The sequence below is a fragment of the Balaenoptera physalus genome, assembly GCF_965194825.1.
Source record: "Balaenoptera physalus genome assembly, chromosome: 11".
Taxonomy (NCBI): Eukaryota; Metazoa; Chordata; class Mammalia; order Artiodactyla; family Balaenopteridae; genus Balaenoptera; species Balaenoptera physalus.
The window spans coordinates 64,952,573-64,968,111 of NC_138896.1; the positions used below are offsets into that span (position 1 = coordinate 64,952,573).

Genomic DNA, 15,539 nt, shown 5'->3' on the forward strand with positions numbered 1-15,539 from the left:
TGGGAGGAGTGGGAGATGGGCGGGGAGAATGATGGCATGAGATGCCCAAGGGGCTGTCTCTCTTCAGAATGGGGACCCCATCACCTCAGTGGGGACCATGAACTGGGCTAGGCAGGGCTGGGGGGCAGCAGTGCCCTCACCCAATCTGTCTCCCTCAGCCCCATCCAGGCTATGGGCATCAAGACAGCCTTGCCCGCGGCAGAGCTGGGCCTGTACTCCCTGGTGCTGAGCGGGGCCCTAGCCTATGCTGGCCGGGGCCTCCTTGAGGCTTCACAAGGTAACATCTGGGCCCCGGGACAGAGGGGTGGGACCGTTCTTCCGCTGGGGGTCTCAGGGCTCCACCCAGCAAGGCCAGAAACTTAGAGGCTCCAGACTCAAGGGCAGTCCCTAGGCCTTGGGGCTGGGGGGTTGAGTCAGATGCAGCCACAGGGAGACTCAAATGCAGAAGCACTGACAGAGACCTGGACAGAGCCAGAGAAAGAGAGAGAGAGAGAGAGAGAGTGTCTCAGACACTCAGGGATGCAGAGACCTGGCCCCAGACACACAGTGAGACCCAGAGAGAAGCAGAGGCAGAGAGAGACCCAGACCCTCTCCCCTCCCCCCAGGGTGGCGTCAGCCTTGCTGTAGAGGCAGGTGTGGGTGTGAAGCGCCCTGAGACCAGACTCTGTTCTCAGGTGGGGCCCACAGGAGAGCCTTCCGGGAGTCTGTGCGACCCGGCTGGGAGTACATTGGCCGGAAGATGGTAGGTCCCCTGCACCCCAGGGTCCCTGACCGGGGTCTCTGATCCCTGGCCCATCTCTCCTGTCCCAAACCTTTCCCCGCTCTCCCCTGTTCCCAATGGTCCCACATAACAGAGGGCTCGCAATGGGGAAGGTCTCTGGCTTGAATTTTCAGCATCTTCAGTTTCTCCACTGGCCCCTCCTCTGTCCTCCTGGGGCCAAATCAAGCCTGCCTCAGACCCTGCTCATTTAGGAAACAAACCGAGACGGGCTTCCGCAGGGCCTCCAGCACCATCCTCCCCAGGAACAATGCAATAATGGTGGAATGTCAGGCAATGTGCTGGACAGAGAGGGAGCTTGGAGCAGCAGGGCAGCCCACGTGGTGCCCCTCATTCCTCTCTACCTACCTTCCCGGTACTTCCCTCAGAGTGGGAGGCAGGGACCTCAGCCATTGCTCTCCTCTAATGCACAAGAAGACGCTGGGGGCAGGGAAGGGGCTGAGACTCTGACCAGCCCAAGTGCCAGCCCACTCTGCCCCTGCCCCACCTTAACCTGCCTGCGCCTGCCCCAGGACATGGCTGACTTCGAGTGGGTGATGTGGTTCACCTCCTTCCGCAACGCCATCATCTTCGCTCTCTCCGGACACGTGCTGTTTGCTAAACTCTGCACTATGGTTGCCCCCCAGGTGAGCTGGACCTGAGCCACCCCTGCCTCCCCCTCCCCCTCAGCTACAGGGGTTGCGGGGAAGCCATCCTGGGCTCCCACCTTTGTTCACATGGAGAGGTAGACGAAGCCTTCTCCCCATCCACAGCTCCGCTCCTGGATGTATGCTGCGTACGGGGCCCTGGCGGTGGTGGGCACGATGGGCCCTTGGTACCTGCTGCTGCTGCTTGGCCACTGCGTGGGCCTCTATGTTGTCTCACTCTTGCGCCAGCCCTGGCTCTGTCTCGGCCTCGGCCTGGCCAGCCTTGCCTCTTTCAAGCTGGACCCCCTCATCTCCTGGCAGGTGTGCGTTGGGGCGGGGCTGGGGTGGAGGGTGCAGGGATAGGACCCCAAACCTCTCACCCCATCCAAAACGTTTGCCTCCTAAGTCTCCCCAAGCATTTCCTTCACTTTCCCACCTGTCTTCAAGCCTTTGACCATGGAGCATGCCCTGCCCACAAGGTGGTCGCCTCCACCACAGCAGAGACATGTCCAGCTCCTTCCCTGCTCTGCCCCAGCACTTAACATGAAATTGGCCCTCGGTGGCCAGTGTTGACGGGCGCTGGCAGAGAGGGAGATGGCAGGACCAGGCTGAGCCCCTGCGGGAGGCTGGGTGGGCTTCCCAGAAGCAAGGGGCACCCTGGTGAGCTGGCGGCCTGTTCTCTCCCATCCAGAGCGGGTTTGTAACAGGGACTTCTGATCTTCAAGAGGTGCTGTTTCACGGGGGCAGCGGTTTCACGGTGCTGCGTTGTACCAGCTTTGCGCTGGAGAGCTGTGCCCACCCTGACCGCCGCTACTCCCTAGCTGACCTGCTCAAGTACAATTTCTACCTGCCCTTCTTCTTCTTCGGGCCCATTATGACCTTTGATCGCTTCCACGCTCAGGTGAGGGGACACCCTGTGAGCTCCCAAGACAGGACTGCGTCCCCCCCTGGGCGGAAGTGAACCCCCCTCAGACCCCAGAGGGGCCCGTGTCTCCACTCTCGAGGTTGTCAGGATGAAGCCGCGTCTCCCCTCACCCTCGCATCCCCAGACAGCTAGTTCGTGACTCACCGCTCAGACAGGGCTCCTCGCGCAGGGCTTGCCTCCCCTCCTCAGACACTAGCCGTCCCTCAGGTGAGCCAGGTGGAGCCGGTGCGGCGAGAGGGCGAGCTGTGGCGCATCCGGGCCCAGGCGGGCCTCAGCGTGGTAGCCATCGTGGCCGTGGACATCTTTTTCCACTTCTTCTACATCCTCACCATCCCCAGTGACCTCAAGTTCGCCAGCCGCCTCCCGGACAGCGCCCTCGGTGGGTGCGCGCCGGGCCCAGAACAGGGACGGGGACGGGGCCGCCACTTCAGAAGGACGGACCCTCTGCGCCCCAATGGCGGCGGAGTCACAGCTGGGGAAGCTGGCGCCCCGGGGGACAGCACCTATTGCAGGGTGGGGGAGCGGGGATTTAGCCTTTGAAACGCGTGGGACTTGGAGGTAGGTTTGCCCAGTGCGGCCCGGAGTGGTACCCGACAGAGGCCGCCCACCTCGCCGGGGCCTGGGGCTGATTCCCCCAGTCAGATAAGGTCTCCCCGGGGCCAGCCCCTCCCACCAGGACGTGGGGGCGGGGCCTGCGTGGGGCGCGGGGCTTGCGTGGGGGCGGGGCCTCCGCGGGGGTGGCCGGGGCGCAAGGACCTTCCCCCCACCACCCCGGAGCTTGGTAGAGAGTTTCCGTAGGGGAGGGCGGGGCTCCGCGCCTCCCCTGGATTTAGGAAGGCCCGGGGCGGGGTGGGGGATGGGGGGAAGGTCGGTGTGACGCCCCCGGGCCGTGACGACCCCTTGTCCCCAGCTGGCCTAGCCTACTCAAACCTGGTGTACGACTGGGTGAAGGCGGCCGTCCTCTTCGGCGTTGTCAACACCGTGGCGCGCCTCGACCACTTGGACCCGCCCCGGCCTCCCAAGTGCATCACAGCGCTCTACGTCTTCGCGGAGACGTGAGTGCGAGGTCCGGGGACTCGCCTCCGGGATCCCCACCTCCCTTTCGCCTCTTGCCCCAAGCCCCGGAGCTCGTCTCCTGGCTGATTCCCGCCCGTCTGCTCTCCTCCCACAGGCACTTTGACCGTGGCATCAACGACTGGCTTTGCAGGTGAGTTGGGGTGGGGTGGGATGTCACAGCCATCCCCCAGGTGTCTGAGCAGGGCAGTGGCCAGGTGGGTCCACGTCTTCAAAGATCACCCCTGGGCCAGAGGAAGCAGGGAGGGAGGGAGGAGGTCATGGCAGAGGTCTAAGTGAAAGACAGAGGTTTGGACTTGGGTGGGGCCCCTGGAGGTGAGAGGAATGGAGTGGAGACACACAGCAGGCAGCCTGGACAGGACTTGGCCGTGGATTGAGGGCATCAGGAAGGAGAGGGCAATGACTCCCAGGAAGTCGTGTGCCCGGAAGGACTCTGGTTGAAGGGAGAAGGAGGAGCCGGCAGAAGGGCCTGAAAGGAGCGGTCAGAGGAGCAGGAGAAAAGTCAGGACCATGGGACACCCTGGAAGCTAAGGGAAGACCATCCTGGCATGGTAGGGGCAACTGGGTCAGACGCTGCTGGCGTCAAGGAAGCCAGAGACTGAGCGTGAGTGTGGGCGGCGTGGAGGTTCTCAGCCTTTCCCTGGAGAGGCAGGGGCGGGGAGGAGTCGGGGCTGGGGGCGTGGGGGACAGAGGAACCGCAGGGTAGTTCCTGTGTGGACAGCTCCTGGAAGAAGCCTGGTACCGAAGGGGGACACACAGAAGTGGCCGAAGGGAGAAGTGGGTGTTTTAAAGACAGGAAATAACGGGACATGCTTGGGTGCCGAGGGGAATTATTCAATAGAAAGGAGGAAGTTGGCAGTGCAGGATAGAGGGGTGATTGATGGAGTGAGCTCCCTGAGAAGGTGGGGAGGCGACGGAACCAGGCAGAGCTCTGGCTTCGGGACATGGAGGAGGAAGAAAGGCCAGTGTGGATGCAGAAGAATGGCAGGTGAGTGTGGAAAGGTGAGGGATTCCTCCTGAAAGCTTCGGTTTTCTCCATGAAGTAGGAGGCAAGGTCATCAGCTGAGAGATGCAGGTTTGGGGGGGGGGCGGGTGGAGGGAGCCACACAGGTGCTGCCTCTCTCCTCCTGCCTAGATCACCACACCCATTCACACTTGCAGGAGAGATGAGGTGGAGTAGCCACTGCAGAGCCTCAGAGAAGATGCTGACCAGAGAAACCGTGGCACTGACAGCTCAAGTGGGGTTGGGGGTAGTGGATTTATGGATTCTAATATGTGAAGGTGTAGGATTTTTCCCATCAGGGCTTCGCTTCTTGGGTGCAGGTGAGGAGAAAGTGGGTGATTGGGCTTTCCCAGATGGGTGAGAAGGAAGAAGTGAGGGAGAAGGGTTTTTAGGTTATTTGTAATGATGACTCATTGAATATAGTTAAGAAGGGTGGTAAAAATAAGAGGGGGTCACAAGATGAGGAAGGTGGGGGGGGTCAATGAGATTGAAGAAGTGGAGCTAGGGAGTCAGGTCAGGTGGGGCAGGGTGAAGGATGGGAATTAGGAAGGAGTCAAATAAGTGGTGAAAAAGTTGGGGTGTGGCCATGGGAGTGGGAGACTGAGGTGGAGTGGAAAGGAAACCATTGGTGAAACGAGGAGGTCAAGGAACAGAGAGGCTGGTTATGCAATGGGTCTTCTACTGAATTTATTTAACAGATATTTATTGAGTACCTACTATGTGCCAGGCACTGTTCTAGGCACTGGGGATACAGCAGTGAACATGGCAAAGACCATGAACTCATGGAACTTACAGCCTAGTGGGGAGAAACAGACCATAAACAGGTTTAAAAAAAATAATTTTAGAGAGTGGTAAGTGTTATGAAGAAAATAAAAGAGTGTAATGGGGTAGAAGCTTCTTTAGTTGGGGTCCGGGTAGCCCTCAGTGAGATGAACTGAGACTTGAGTGATAACGAAATTTGGAGAAGAGAATTCCAGATAGAGGGAACAACAGGTACAAAGGCCTTAAGACAGGAACCGGCTGTGTGTGTCTGAGTATCAGAAAGACCAGTAAGGGGAGAGCATAGTGAATGAATGGGAGAATGGTGGGTGATAGGTAAGGGAGGGAGGCAGAAACCAGATGATGTGGGATCTTCTAGCCATAGGAAGGTGGTTGAGTCTATTCTAATTGTAATGAGGAGCTATTGCGGGAGGGTGTGATTGTGGAAGTGAGGTGATCTGGGTTACACTCTTAAAAGATGCCTCTAGCTGCTGTGTGGACAACGGACTGTAGGGGGCAGAGGCAGAAGCAGGGAGATGACTTAAGAGGCTCTTTCAATAATCTGTGTGACAGGAGATGATTGCCTTGACTAGGGTGGTGTTAGTGGAGGTGATAAGCAGTGCTCAGGACCAAGTGGAGCCCGTAGCATTTGCTGGTTTGGATGTGAGTGGAGAGGGGAATTGAGAATCCAAGATGGCACCAAGGCTCCTGACCAGCAACTGAATGGATGGTGGTATCATTAGCTGAGATGGGAATGAAGTGGGTTTGGGCAGGGATGGGGGAGTTGGTCATTCATGTGAGATGTCTGGTAACAGTTGGATATATGAGTCAGGAGAGAGACTGGGCTAAAGAGACAGATTTGGGGCTTGTCTGCATAGAGACAGTATTCAGTCTTGGGTCTGGATGAGATCACTTGGAGAAATGAAGGTAGCTAGAGAAGACGGGAAGTTCAAGGCTGAGCCCTCCACATTTTGAAGTTGGGTAGAGGAGCAGCAGCCACCTGAGGCCCAGAATGTTGAATGTGCCCAGGATGATAGCGTTGAGGAGCTGCCCCCGTTGTGTACCCTTTGCCCGTCTCCCACCTGCCTTTCCCCACACTCCCACTGGCCCCTTTTCCCGCCTTTCCTGCAGGTACGTCTACGACCACGTTGGTGGGGAGCACTCTGCGGTGATCCCAGAGCTGGGGGCCACTGTGGCCACATTTGCCATCACCACTCTGTGGCTCGGACCTTGTGATACTGTCTACTTGTGGTCATGCCTTAACTGCTTTGGCCTCAACTTTGAGCTCTGGATACAGAAGCTGGCAGAGTGGGGGCCCCTGGCACGAATTGAGGTGAGCAAGGAAGGTCTGGGGCTGGGTTGTCTGGGACACTGGAGGGGGTGGCACTACTGCTCTCTGGAGTCTTCCAGCCATACTTGGCTCCCAGTCTAGAACTTTCTCACCACCACCCCCCTCCGGGTCGTCAGGCAATGGCTCCCTCTGTGGGTACCTGGCGCTCCCTTCCCTTCTGCAGGGTCGGGGGGCACCCGGGCCTGGCTGTGTTGTTCAGGCCCTGCCCTCTCTCCAGAGTTCAGTTTCCCATCTTTTAACAATGAGGGAGAGCTGAGCGGGGACTCTCAGGGACACAGGCATATCCCCAGGACCCAGGTGGCCACATAGGCAAGGCCTCTGACCCGCCACGTCCTCTTTCCCCTGGGCCTCTTGCCTCACTGCCTATGTTTTCCTGGACCCAGCAGGCCTCTCTGTCGGAGCAGATGTCCCGCAGGGTCCGAGCCATCTTTGGGGCCATGAACTTCTGGGCCATCATCATGTACAACCTTGTAAGCTTGAACAGCTTTGAGTTCACAGAGCTGGTCGCCCAGCGCCTGCTACTCACAGGTGAGGGACGGGGGATACGGAATATGCCAGGTATCAACCTCAAGGACTGTGACCTCCTGAAATGTCCCCACCCCACCGCAATTCTGCAGGGACTCAGCAGGGCGGGACAGTCAAGTGGGGAGAGAAGAGTCACTGGGGGAAAGGGAAGCTGCTTCCAGGTGCCCATGACCTCTTCCCCACACAGGGTTCCCCCAGACCACAGTGGCCGTCCTGTTTGTCACCTACTGTGGTGTCCAGCTGGTGAAGGAGCGAGAGCGAACCCTGACGCTGGAGGAGCAGAAGCAGGACAAAGAGAAGCCCGAGTAGGGGAGCGGGGGAGAGGGAGAGAGGGGAGAGGGATGGGCTCCGCTCAGCTATTCCTGGGAGGGGCCTGACTGATAGAATAAAAGACTTTTCTACCACGGTTTGGCTCTTCCCTGCCCCTTGCTCCAGCAGCCTCCTGGCTCCCTGTCCAGGCTGGATGAGGAGCTGGAGGTTCAGGGAGGGGGCTCAAGCTCTTGGCGCAAACAGAACGTGTAGGAGAAACACGTGGAGGGCAGAGACCACCGACCTTGGCAACCCAGCAGCTGAACACGGAAGCCCCAGGTCTTCAAAGCACCTGGTCGCTGACGCTTGGAGCACTTGATCCCAGACCCCGAGCTGCTTGCTCGGAAGGCACTTTATTCTTCTTACAGGAGACTTACCCAGGCTGCAAGGTGCACTCGATGGGGACCCTCCCCATCTGACAGGCGAGGAGACTGAATTCTGTGGGGAGTTTATGGGCACACACAGCCAGGCCGGGGCTGGGCCAGGATGCAGCCTGACACCCCCCGAGGTTCTGCCTCATGGACCAAGAACACGGGGGATATGGAGACATCGGAGAGGCCAAAAGTTTCTCGTCCCTACCCAAAAGGCTAGCTCCAGGCAGCGATTTCCCTTTCCTGGCTGAAGTGGCCCCTCGGGCACTATGACGGGATGGGATACAGGTGGGCTTTGCCTCTCCCAGACTCCTCCTGGGAGCCCCCATCCCAGAAGGCCGGGCCTGTGTGGGCTGCAGCATGGGGGGCGCGCAGTCAGGTCCTCTGGGCGGGTCACAGCTTGGTCAGGCGCAGCACGTTGAGCCGTACAGGTAGGAAGGTGGCACCAGCGGCATAGGTGACCTCCCGCAGGACCCCCTCCCACTTCTTCTCATCCTCATTGTACCTGGGGTGGGAGGAGTGGAGACAGGGACGAGGAGCTCGGTCAGCCAAGTCCAGGGTGGGACCCAGCAGGGAGGGTTGGCTGGGTGCAGTAGGCCACCCCTGGGGAGTGCCGCCCCCCAGCCTCAGGCCCATCTCCAGGAAGGTCAGCTCCTGGAGAGCGTCCACGCTCTGGGAAAGGGGTCCCACCCGCAAAGAACACCTGCCCTACCTTCCAGGAAGAGCCCCCTCTCAGGAAGCCCACACTCCTTGAAATCCACCTCCCTCCAGGAAGGTCTGCACCTCCCCAAACCCCTCCTCTTGAGAATTTCTGTACTCAGCCCTCCGAGAAGTCCTCCCGGGGCCTGCTCTCCCAGCAGCACTGGGCATCACTGAAGGTTCAGAAGCTGCCCCAGGCTGCCGAAACCTCTCCCCCCCACCCCCAGCTAGGACCAGCCATAGAAGCAATGGCTCTGAGAAGCTGGGATCCAGCTGCTTCTCAATCCCGACCCAGCTCTCCCCCTCAGGAGGGAGGGGAGAGGAAAGACCCGGCTGCCTCTCAGGGCCTGCTCTGCTCCCTGGGGCCCGGTTCTGGGGGTCTGGGCCCTAACCTTGGCACCAGCTCCTGACTGACACTGTCGATGCTCCACGGGGGGGCGTGGTGCCTTGTGTGCAAACCCAGACTTTCCCAACAAACTGGAGAGCCCCTGGGCTGAGCAAGGCTTGTCTGCTGCCCTGTCCCCACAGGATTCCCTGGAAGAGGGATCAGCTCTGCCCACAGATGAGCCTGCTGGGCGCTGCCTCGGTGCCCAGCTGGCCTTGCTCATGATTCCCCTCACCTCCCTAGGGCCAGGCTCACCTCCAGATGTCGTTGAGTTCTGTGGGAACCAGCTCCCCGGACTCAGTCTCCAGTGTGGCAAAGCCGCCGATGGCATAGAGGGTGCCCGCCAGGCTGACCAGGCTGAGTGAGCTGCGCTCTTGTGGGAAGGCCTCAAAGGGCGCCCACCTGGCAGGAAGGGGGGGCGTGAGGAGGTGCCTCACCCACCCCTGGGGGGCCGCAGCAAGCCCAGGGACTGTCCCCCACCAGCACTCACAGCTTCAGGTGCACCCTGCAAAATCCGACTCCCAGGCACCCGTGCTCCCAGCACAACCTGTTTCCTGACCTCTCAGGAATGCCCTCTGGTCTTCACTTCTTCCCCATTCTCTTGCCCCTCCCATTTCCCTCCATTGTCCCCTTGTCATTCCATCTAACCTGCCCCATGAAACCCACCAGGGCTCTCCCCAGTGTCCCGCCTTTGCTCCTGAACCAACTCCAGCTTGCTACCTCAGTGACCGTTGAGACCGTCCCTTGCACTGCTGCCCCGTCCCTTTTCTCCCCTTCACGGCCCAGTGAATCTCAAGGTGCCTTCACTCCCCTCCCCTGGCTCCCGAAGCTGGGTCTTCATCCCTCCAAAACTGCTCTCGGGTCCCCAGCCACCGCAGGGCTCTGGAATCCAGGGTCCACAGTATGCACTTCTGCTGATGTGACTTTCTTCACTTCCCACCTCCCAGCCTCTCCTCTTGGGATTCCTTGCTGAATAATGCATCTGCCCCTGCTGCCCCCAGGGCTTGGGCCTCGGCTTCTCCCACTAACATCCTCTCTCCTGAGGGAGCTTGTCCCCTCCGAGTACTGTCCCCCCTCCCCAGATCTCATACTCGAGCTCTCTCTTTGCCCTAGTGGGCTCCTCCTGGACACCCAGGCACCTCAAATCCACATGTTTTAACTCGACCCTCATTTTTCCTACCTAACTCCAACAGTTCTTCAATAAGTGACCTCCTTGGGACTTCCCTGGTGGCGCAGTGGTTGAGAGTCTGCCTGCCAATGCAGGGGACACGGGTTCGAGCCCTGGTCTGGGAAGATCCCACATGCTGCGGAGCATCTAGGCCCGTGAGCCACAATTACTGAGCCTGCGCGTCTGGAGCCTGTGCTCCGTAACAAGAGAGGCCGCGATAGTGAGAGGCCCGCGCACCGCGATGAAGAGCGGCCCCCACTTGCCGCAACTAGAGAAAGCCCTCGCACAGAAACGAAGACCCAACACAGCCATAAATAAATAAATAAATTAAAAAAAAAATGACCTCTCACCCTCACTCAAAAGCATTCAGCTCTCCCTCTCGCCCCCACCATCCAATCAGTTGCTACACCCTATTCTTCTGTCTGCTAAACTCTTGCTCCTGAGTATGGTCCCTGGACTGGCAGCATCAGCATCACCAGGGAGTTTATTAGAAATGTACTCTGAGGTCCCTCCCCATTCCTGAGAATCAGAATCTGCATTCAGAGCATGATCCCCAGGGATTCACGGGCACGTGAAAAGCGCTGGCCTAAGTCTTTCTCCAGTGCATGCTCTCTGCCCCATCCCTGCTGTACCCCCAGCTCCAGACCACCATCACTTCTTGCTATACAGCTGTACCCCTGCCTCCTAGAAAATCCCTAATCTCTTCTCTACATGAGCTGCCATGAGGCATCTTAGGAAAACACAGAAGGGAGCTTAAAACCCATCAGAGGCATTTCATTACTCTCAGGATAAAGTCCCTCAGCCCAACTGCCCCCTCTCCAGCCCCAGTACCCACAATCCCCACCTCCCTTCACCCACCACGCTCCATCCAACCTGACCAATGCCCCTTCCTCCAATGAGCCTGCCTTTTTTTCTCCTAAATGCCTTGGCACCAGCCTTCCTTTGCCTTTGGGCATCCTTCTCCCACCACCCCTTTAGCTGGCTGAGTCCAACTGGTCTGCCAGCTCAGTTTTCTTCCTGATCTCCCAGGGCAGGGCAGCTTCTGTCTCAGTCACTGCTGTATCCCTAGCACCAGGCCAGTGCCTGGTACGAGTCTCTGAATGAGGAACCTGGCATCTCCTGGGAGCTCTCTCCTGCAGACCAGGCTGGCCACAACCCTTGCCCCACCTTGTGGGGGAAGCCCACCTCACTGCTGATCAGAGTAGAGGGGCTAGTTCTGTGCTGATGTCCAAGCTGCACAGTGGAGACTCAAGACAGAGGCTATGTTTCCTGCCAGGGCAGACACAGAGAGGGCTGACATAGGCCCAGAGCCACACAGCCGGGCTGGCACAGTGGGGCCCTTCGTCCCTGGCTGTCCAGTGGAACGGGGGCAGGGAGGGTGGAAGCAGCCATACTTGCTGTCCACGATGTTGTACACCTCAGCTGAACCGGTCAGCCCTGTGTCTGTGACCCCAGCAGCCACAAAAATGCGGCCGTCATGGATGGTGGCCCCGAAGAGTGAGCGGGCAGTCTTCATGGGGGCCAGCTCCCTCCACTCGAACTTCTTAGGGTCATAGACGCACATCTTGTTCAGGCATTTCCTGTAGGGTGGGGGGACAGTGAGTGAGAAGGAGGAGGCGGGAGCAGAGCCGCCGCTCCCTTGGCCCAGTCCCTCCAGCTGCCTCGCAAGGCAATCAGGACAGACCCCTGACAGCCTCGGGGAGACGCTGCTTCCGTTCTACCCGCCGACTCGGCTGCTGCACTCCTCCCTGGCCCGCGCCTCACCTGTCGCTACCTTTGCCGCCAATGACGTAGACAAGGTCCATATGGGAGAGCACAGAGTGGCCGTACACGGCATAAGGGAGCGGGTCCGATTCGCCCCATTTGAACGACCTAGAGGGGAGGGGAGTAGGGCGCTCTCAGCCCCCGTCTCTGCATTCACCACCCAACACATATTGGGATGCCCCCGATTCGTTACCGGAACTCCCAGACCTCTTAGCTCCTCGCTCCCACCCCACCTGCCAACCCCGCCCAGCCCCTAGCCAAGCCCACCTCCGCCCCCAGCCCTGGGCTCTCGCTCCCCCGCCACGCCCCGCCGCCGTCCTGGACCAGCCCCCAGGCTCCTCGCCCGGATCCTCGGCCCCGCCCCCAGGCCGCGCTCACAGCCTGTCGTAGCACATGACCGAGTCCAGGCTGCGCTCGTCGTCCTTGAGCTCTCGGCCGCCGACCACGTAGATGGAGTTAAGAGCCTCTCCCAGGCCGAAGAGGCAGCGCGGCGAGGGCAGCGGCGGCATCCCCAGCCACTCTGAGTCCAGGTGGTCAAACTGCGGGCCGGGTGGCCAGTCAGCGACCGCCCCCCACGTCCTCCACCAACCCCCCGCCCCAGTCCCAGCCCGGCCCCACCGCAGCCCCGTCTGGCCACCCCCAGGTCACAAAGGAGTCCGGGTCTCCAGGTAGGGCCAGCGCAGACTGGAGGCGGTGCCTGGAGACAGTGCCTCTCCTCCTATCAGGCTGAGAACAGCCGACCGTCCCACCCACCGTAGGTGCCGGGAGACCACCGTTATAGCACCGTGATGGGGCACCCCATACAGAGCTGAGAAGGGGCCTCTGAGAGGGAGGCCCAGCTGCCGTCCTGGCCTTCCGCAGTACAACTCCTGAACTGAGGCCTGCCTGCTCCCTGTTTTCCACTCCATCCCACTGCACAGGAAACATCCAAATACAGCCACTCACCCCTTAAAATCTACAGTGTAAGTCTGCGACCCTGTGTACCCCAAAAGGTTTTTTTTTCTTTTCTGGCGCACCCCTGCGGCTTGTGGGATCTTAAGTTTCCCCACCAGGGGTTGAACCTGGGCCCCCGGCAGTGAGAGTGGAGTCCTAACCACTGGATCGCCAGGAAATTTCCCCCAACAGTCTTTTAATAACCATACTAGGGGCTCATCTTTTGGGAGAGTTTTCTGAGGCCTGAGCACTGTGCTGATGAACACTTTATAACCATCAATTAACCTTCAAACAACCTTATCAAGCAAGGAAGAATAATATCCCCATTTACGAACAGAGGCCCAGAGAGAATAAACAATGTGCCCATGATGTGCCTTGGCTGGTGGAGATGCCCCCCCTCCCACCCGCCCTAGCTTAACCCTGGCACCACACTGCCCCTCACGCCTCTCAAACCTGGTCAGGCCTCACTAAGCACACCACTCACTATAGGCTCCTTCCCATCTCCGTCCCCTGCTCACTGGTTCCCAGCCAGAAGCACTGCGCCCTCCCCTCCATGTCTCCAAATTCACCCAACTAGCAAGGCTCACACCTACATGGCCAGTCACCAGAAAACCATTCCTGCCCTCTGAGATCCCACTGTCACATTATAACTTGGACTGGGCACCCCACTCTCCTGGTCCTTCCCGGGCCTCAGTTTCCCCATCTATGCAATGGGAAAGCAAGGGAGGATGGTCCCTTTGTTTGAGACACTCCGTTCCACATTCCAGTGCTGGCCTCAGGCAAAGTTCTTGGCCAGGACCCCTACACTGACCTTGCTCTTCCTTCTCACTGTCCCTGACCCCACCCGCTGTGCACAGCTAGGGCCTCCAACATATCAGACCATCCTGAGGCTGACATCTCCCTGAAACTGAGACACCAAAGTTATGCATCTTATTGTCAACTGCCTATAACTATCTTCAGCCTTCAGGCAAGTGGCTGTCAGTCATCCTCCCCCGTCTACATCTCAGCCTAGACCCAATGACATTCCCCAACAAGGAGACACAGGCCTCTCCTGGGCCCCAAGGCTGGCCACGCCCCTCCCAAGGCTGGCCACGCCCCTCCCAAGGCTGGCCAGGCACCTGCAAGAAGTAAGCACTCATGGGGTCCTCTTTGTTTTCCTCATTGTAGAAAAGGCCCCCAGCCACGAAGACCTGGTTCTCCTTGGTCACTAGACTGACGTGGTTCTTGGGGATCTGGGTGGAGAGGGAGGCACAGTAGCACTCGTTGGCTGCCGGGTCATAGGCCATGGCGCCCTCCTCACTGATCATGAAGATGAGGTCCTGTAGGAACATGCCAAAGCGCAGGGTGTCATTGAGGATCCCGGGTAGGATGCGCTCGGCCTCCTCTTCATCCTCCTCTGCCTTGGCTTCGGCTGTGCCCTTGTCAGTGGCCTCGGCCCCCGCTGCCTCCTTCCCCTTCTTCTTCTTGCGCAGCATGGTGATGCGGCCCTCGTGTGCATCCTTCACCATCTGCACCTTGCGCAGCAGCTCGGGCTGGGCACGCACGAGAGGGTGGCGCTCCACGCGGCTCTCTAGGAAGGCACGTGGCAGCAGGCGGCAGCGCACGCTCTCGAAGACGGTGGGCAGCGAGCGCTGGCGCTCGGCCTGCCCCTCGGCGTCGCCGCTGCTCGCCCATCTCATCACCGCCTCGAACACGGCCTCCTCCTTCTCCACGTTGAGGCCGTCGCTGGAGATGATGGCGATGAGCTCGTCAGCCGAGAGCCCGAGGAAGTCGGCGTCGCGGGACACCAGCGAGAAGCGCGCGCAGATGAAGTCGCGGGCGGCCACGGCAAGGCGCGCGCAGTCGAGCAGGAGGCCTAGGCGGAAGACCGCCAGGCAGTTGGCGAGGCACAGGCGCTTCTGCAGGAAGGACACGCAGATGGTGAAGATGGATGGGATCTGGAAGCGGTGCGCCGCGGCGAACAGGTCCTGCACGCTTGCCTCATCCAGCGCGATCTCTGACGTGTACAGGTAGTGTAGCACCTGGGCCACCACATCAGGGGACACCTCCTCCAAGCGCAGCTCGCCCGCGCGCTCAGGCTCGGCCAGGAAGCGCGCCCGGAAGTAGGAGCTGCAGGCAGCCAGCACCAGGCGGTGGCATGGGAACTCGCGCTCACCCACCCGCACCACGCAGTCGAGGAACTTGCCGTGGTCCAGCATGTCCTTGAGCCCGTCCTGCAGGAGCGTCTGCTGGTACAGCCGCTGCTCCTCCGCCTGCTCCAAGCCCAACGCCATGGTGGGTGGCCTTCTCTCCGCACTCCCTGCCTTCCTGCTGGGTCACGCACAGTCTACGCAGCTGTCCGAGCTGGACTATATATAGAGGCGGACTGGGCCCTGTAAGGCGAGCTGCCTGGCCTCCTGCACATGACGCAGGGGGAACAGCTGGGCTGAGGCCCCCTCCCAGAGCAGTCTTGACTCAGCCCAGGGGCTCATGGGATGGGGGTGGGGTGTCTCTGTCCTCCCTGAAAGATGGGGGCCTCGCTGTCTCATTTCTAAACGGAGCACAGAGAGGCTTTGACGGCTTTCCTTGGTTGGGTGATACCTCTCAGGGGAGGGGATGACCCAAGCTCTGCCCCTCAGTCCAAGGAAAGGGAAGCCTTTGAGTCCCTCTTCCAGGGTCTCCCTTCCTTCATGCCTTCTCGGCCTTTCTACCCAGGTGCCTCTACCCTCCTCCTTGGAGTGTATCTTGCTCCAGCCACCCCTGGACGCAGTGTGCTTGGGTTTCCTGCTCAGTGAACTTGGGCATGGGGACCCTGTTGCCTCAACTTTAAAGTGGGAAGGCTTTTCCTCTTTCTGCCCCAGCTCTGAGTGCCTCCTTGGACTGTGCAAGA

General features: G+C 59.7%; 2 protein-coding genes and 1 long non-coding RNA gene across 7 annotated transcripts in view; 1 reads left to right on the forward strand and 2 right to left on the reverse strand.

Annotated features, from left to right (window-relative positions):
• Nucleotides 1-2,606, reverse strand: part of LOC309637795 — a 27,925-nt gene extending 25,319 nt beyond the window's left edge. For both annotated transcript variants that reach the window (XR_014250803.1, XR_014250804.1), the window contains exon 1: nucleotides 2,474-2,606. This is a non-coding gene — a long non-coding RNA (uncharacterized lncRNA). The remainder of the gene's footprint in view (nucleotides 1-2,473) is intronic.
• HHATL (hedgehog acyltransferase like) overlaps nucleotides 1-7,446 on the forward strand; it is a 9,161-nt gene extending 1,715 nt beyond the window's left edge. For 2 of the 4 annotated variants that reach the window (XM_082412917.1, XM_082412918.1), the window contains exons 2-12: nucleotides 159-277; nucleotides 675-742; nucleotides 1,291-1,404; nucleotides 1,531-1,725; nucleotides 2,096-2,305; nucleotides 2,537-2,708; nucleotides 3,240-3,384; nucleotides 3,501-3,536; nucleotides 6,297-6,498; nucleotides 6,900-7,044; nucleotides 7,229-7,446. In XM_082412917.1, the coding sequence (XP_082269043.1) occupies nucleotides 172-277; nucleotides 675-742; nucleotides 1,291-1,404; nucleotides 1,531-1,725; nucleotides 2,096-2,305; nucleotides 2,537-2,708; nucleotides 3,240-3,384; nucleotides 3,501-3,536; nucleotides 6,297-6,498; nucleotides 6,900-7,044; nucleotides 7,229-7,350 (1,515 nt within the window). In that variant the 5' untranslated portion in view covers nucleotides 159-171 and the 3' untranslated portion in view covers nucleotides 7,351-7,446. The remainder of the gene's footprint in view (nucleotides 1-158; nucleotides 278-674; nucleotides 743-1,290; nucleotides 1,405-1,530; nucleotides 1,726-2,095; nucleotides 2,306-2,536; nucleotides 2,709-3,239; nucleotides 3,385-3,500; nucleotides 3,537-6,296; nucleotides 6,499-6,899; nucleotides 7,045-7,228) is intronic. The other 2 variants (XM_082412920.1, XM_082412919.1) reach the window with 2 other exon arrangements.
• Nucleotides 7,447-7,669: 223 nt separating this feature from the next.
• On the reverse strand, nucleotides 7,670-15,009 carry KLHL40 (kelch like family member 40). The gene is made up of 6 exons (XM_082412872.1): nucleotides 13,789-15,009; nucleotides 12,116-12,276; nucleotides 11,738-11,845; nucleotides 11,368-11,553; nucleotides 9,061-9,207; nucleotides 7,670-8,226 (listed from the first exon to the last, which is right to left on the reverse strand). Exons 1-6 carry the CDS (start codon nucleotides 14,941-14,943, stop codon nucleotides 8,115-8,117), a joined length of 1,869 nt encoding a protein of 622 aa, XP_082268998.1. The 5' UTR covers nucleotides 14,944-15,009; the 3' UTR covers nucleotides 7,670-8,114.
• Nucleotides 15,010-15,539: the final 530 nt, after the last annotated feature.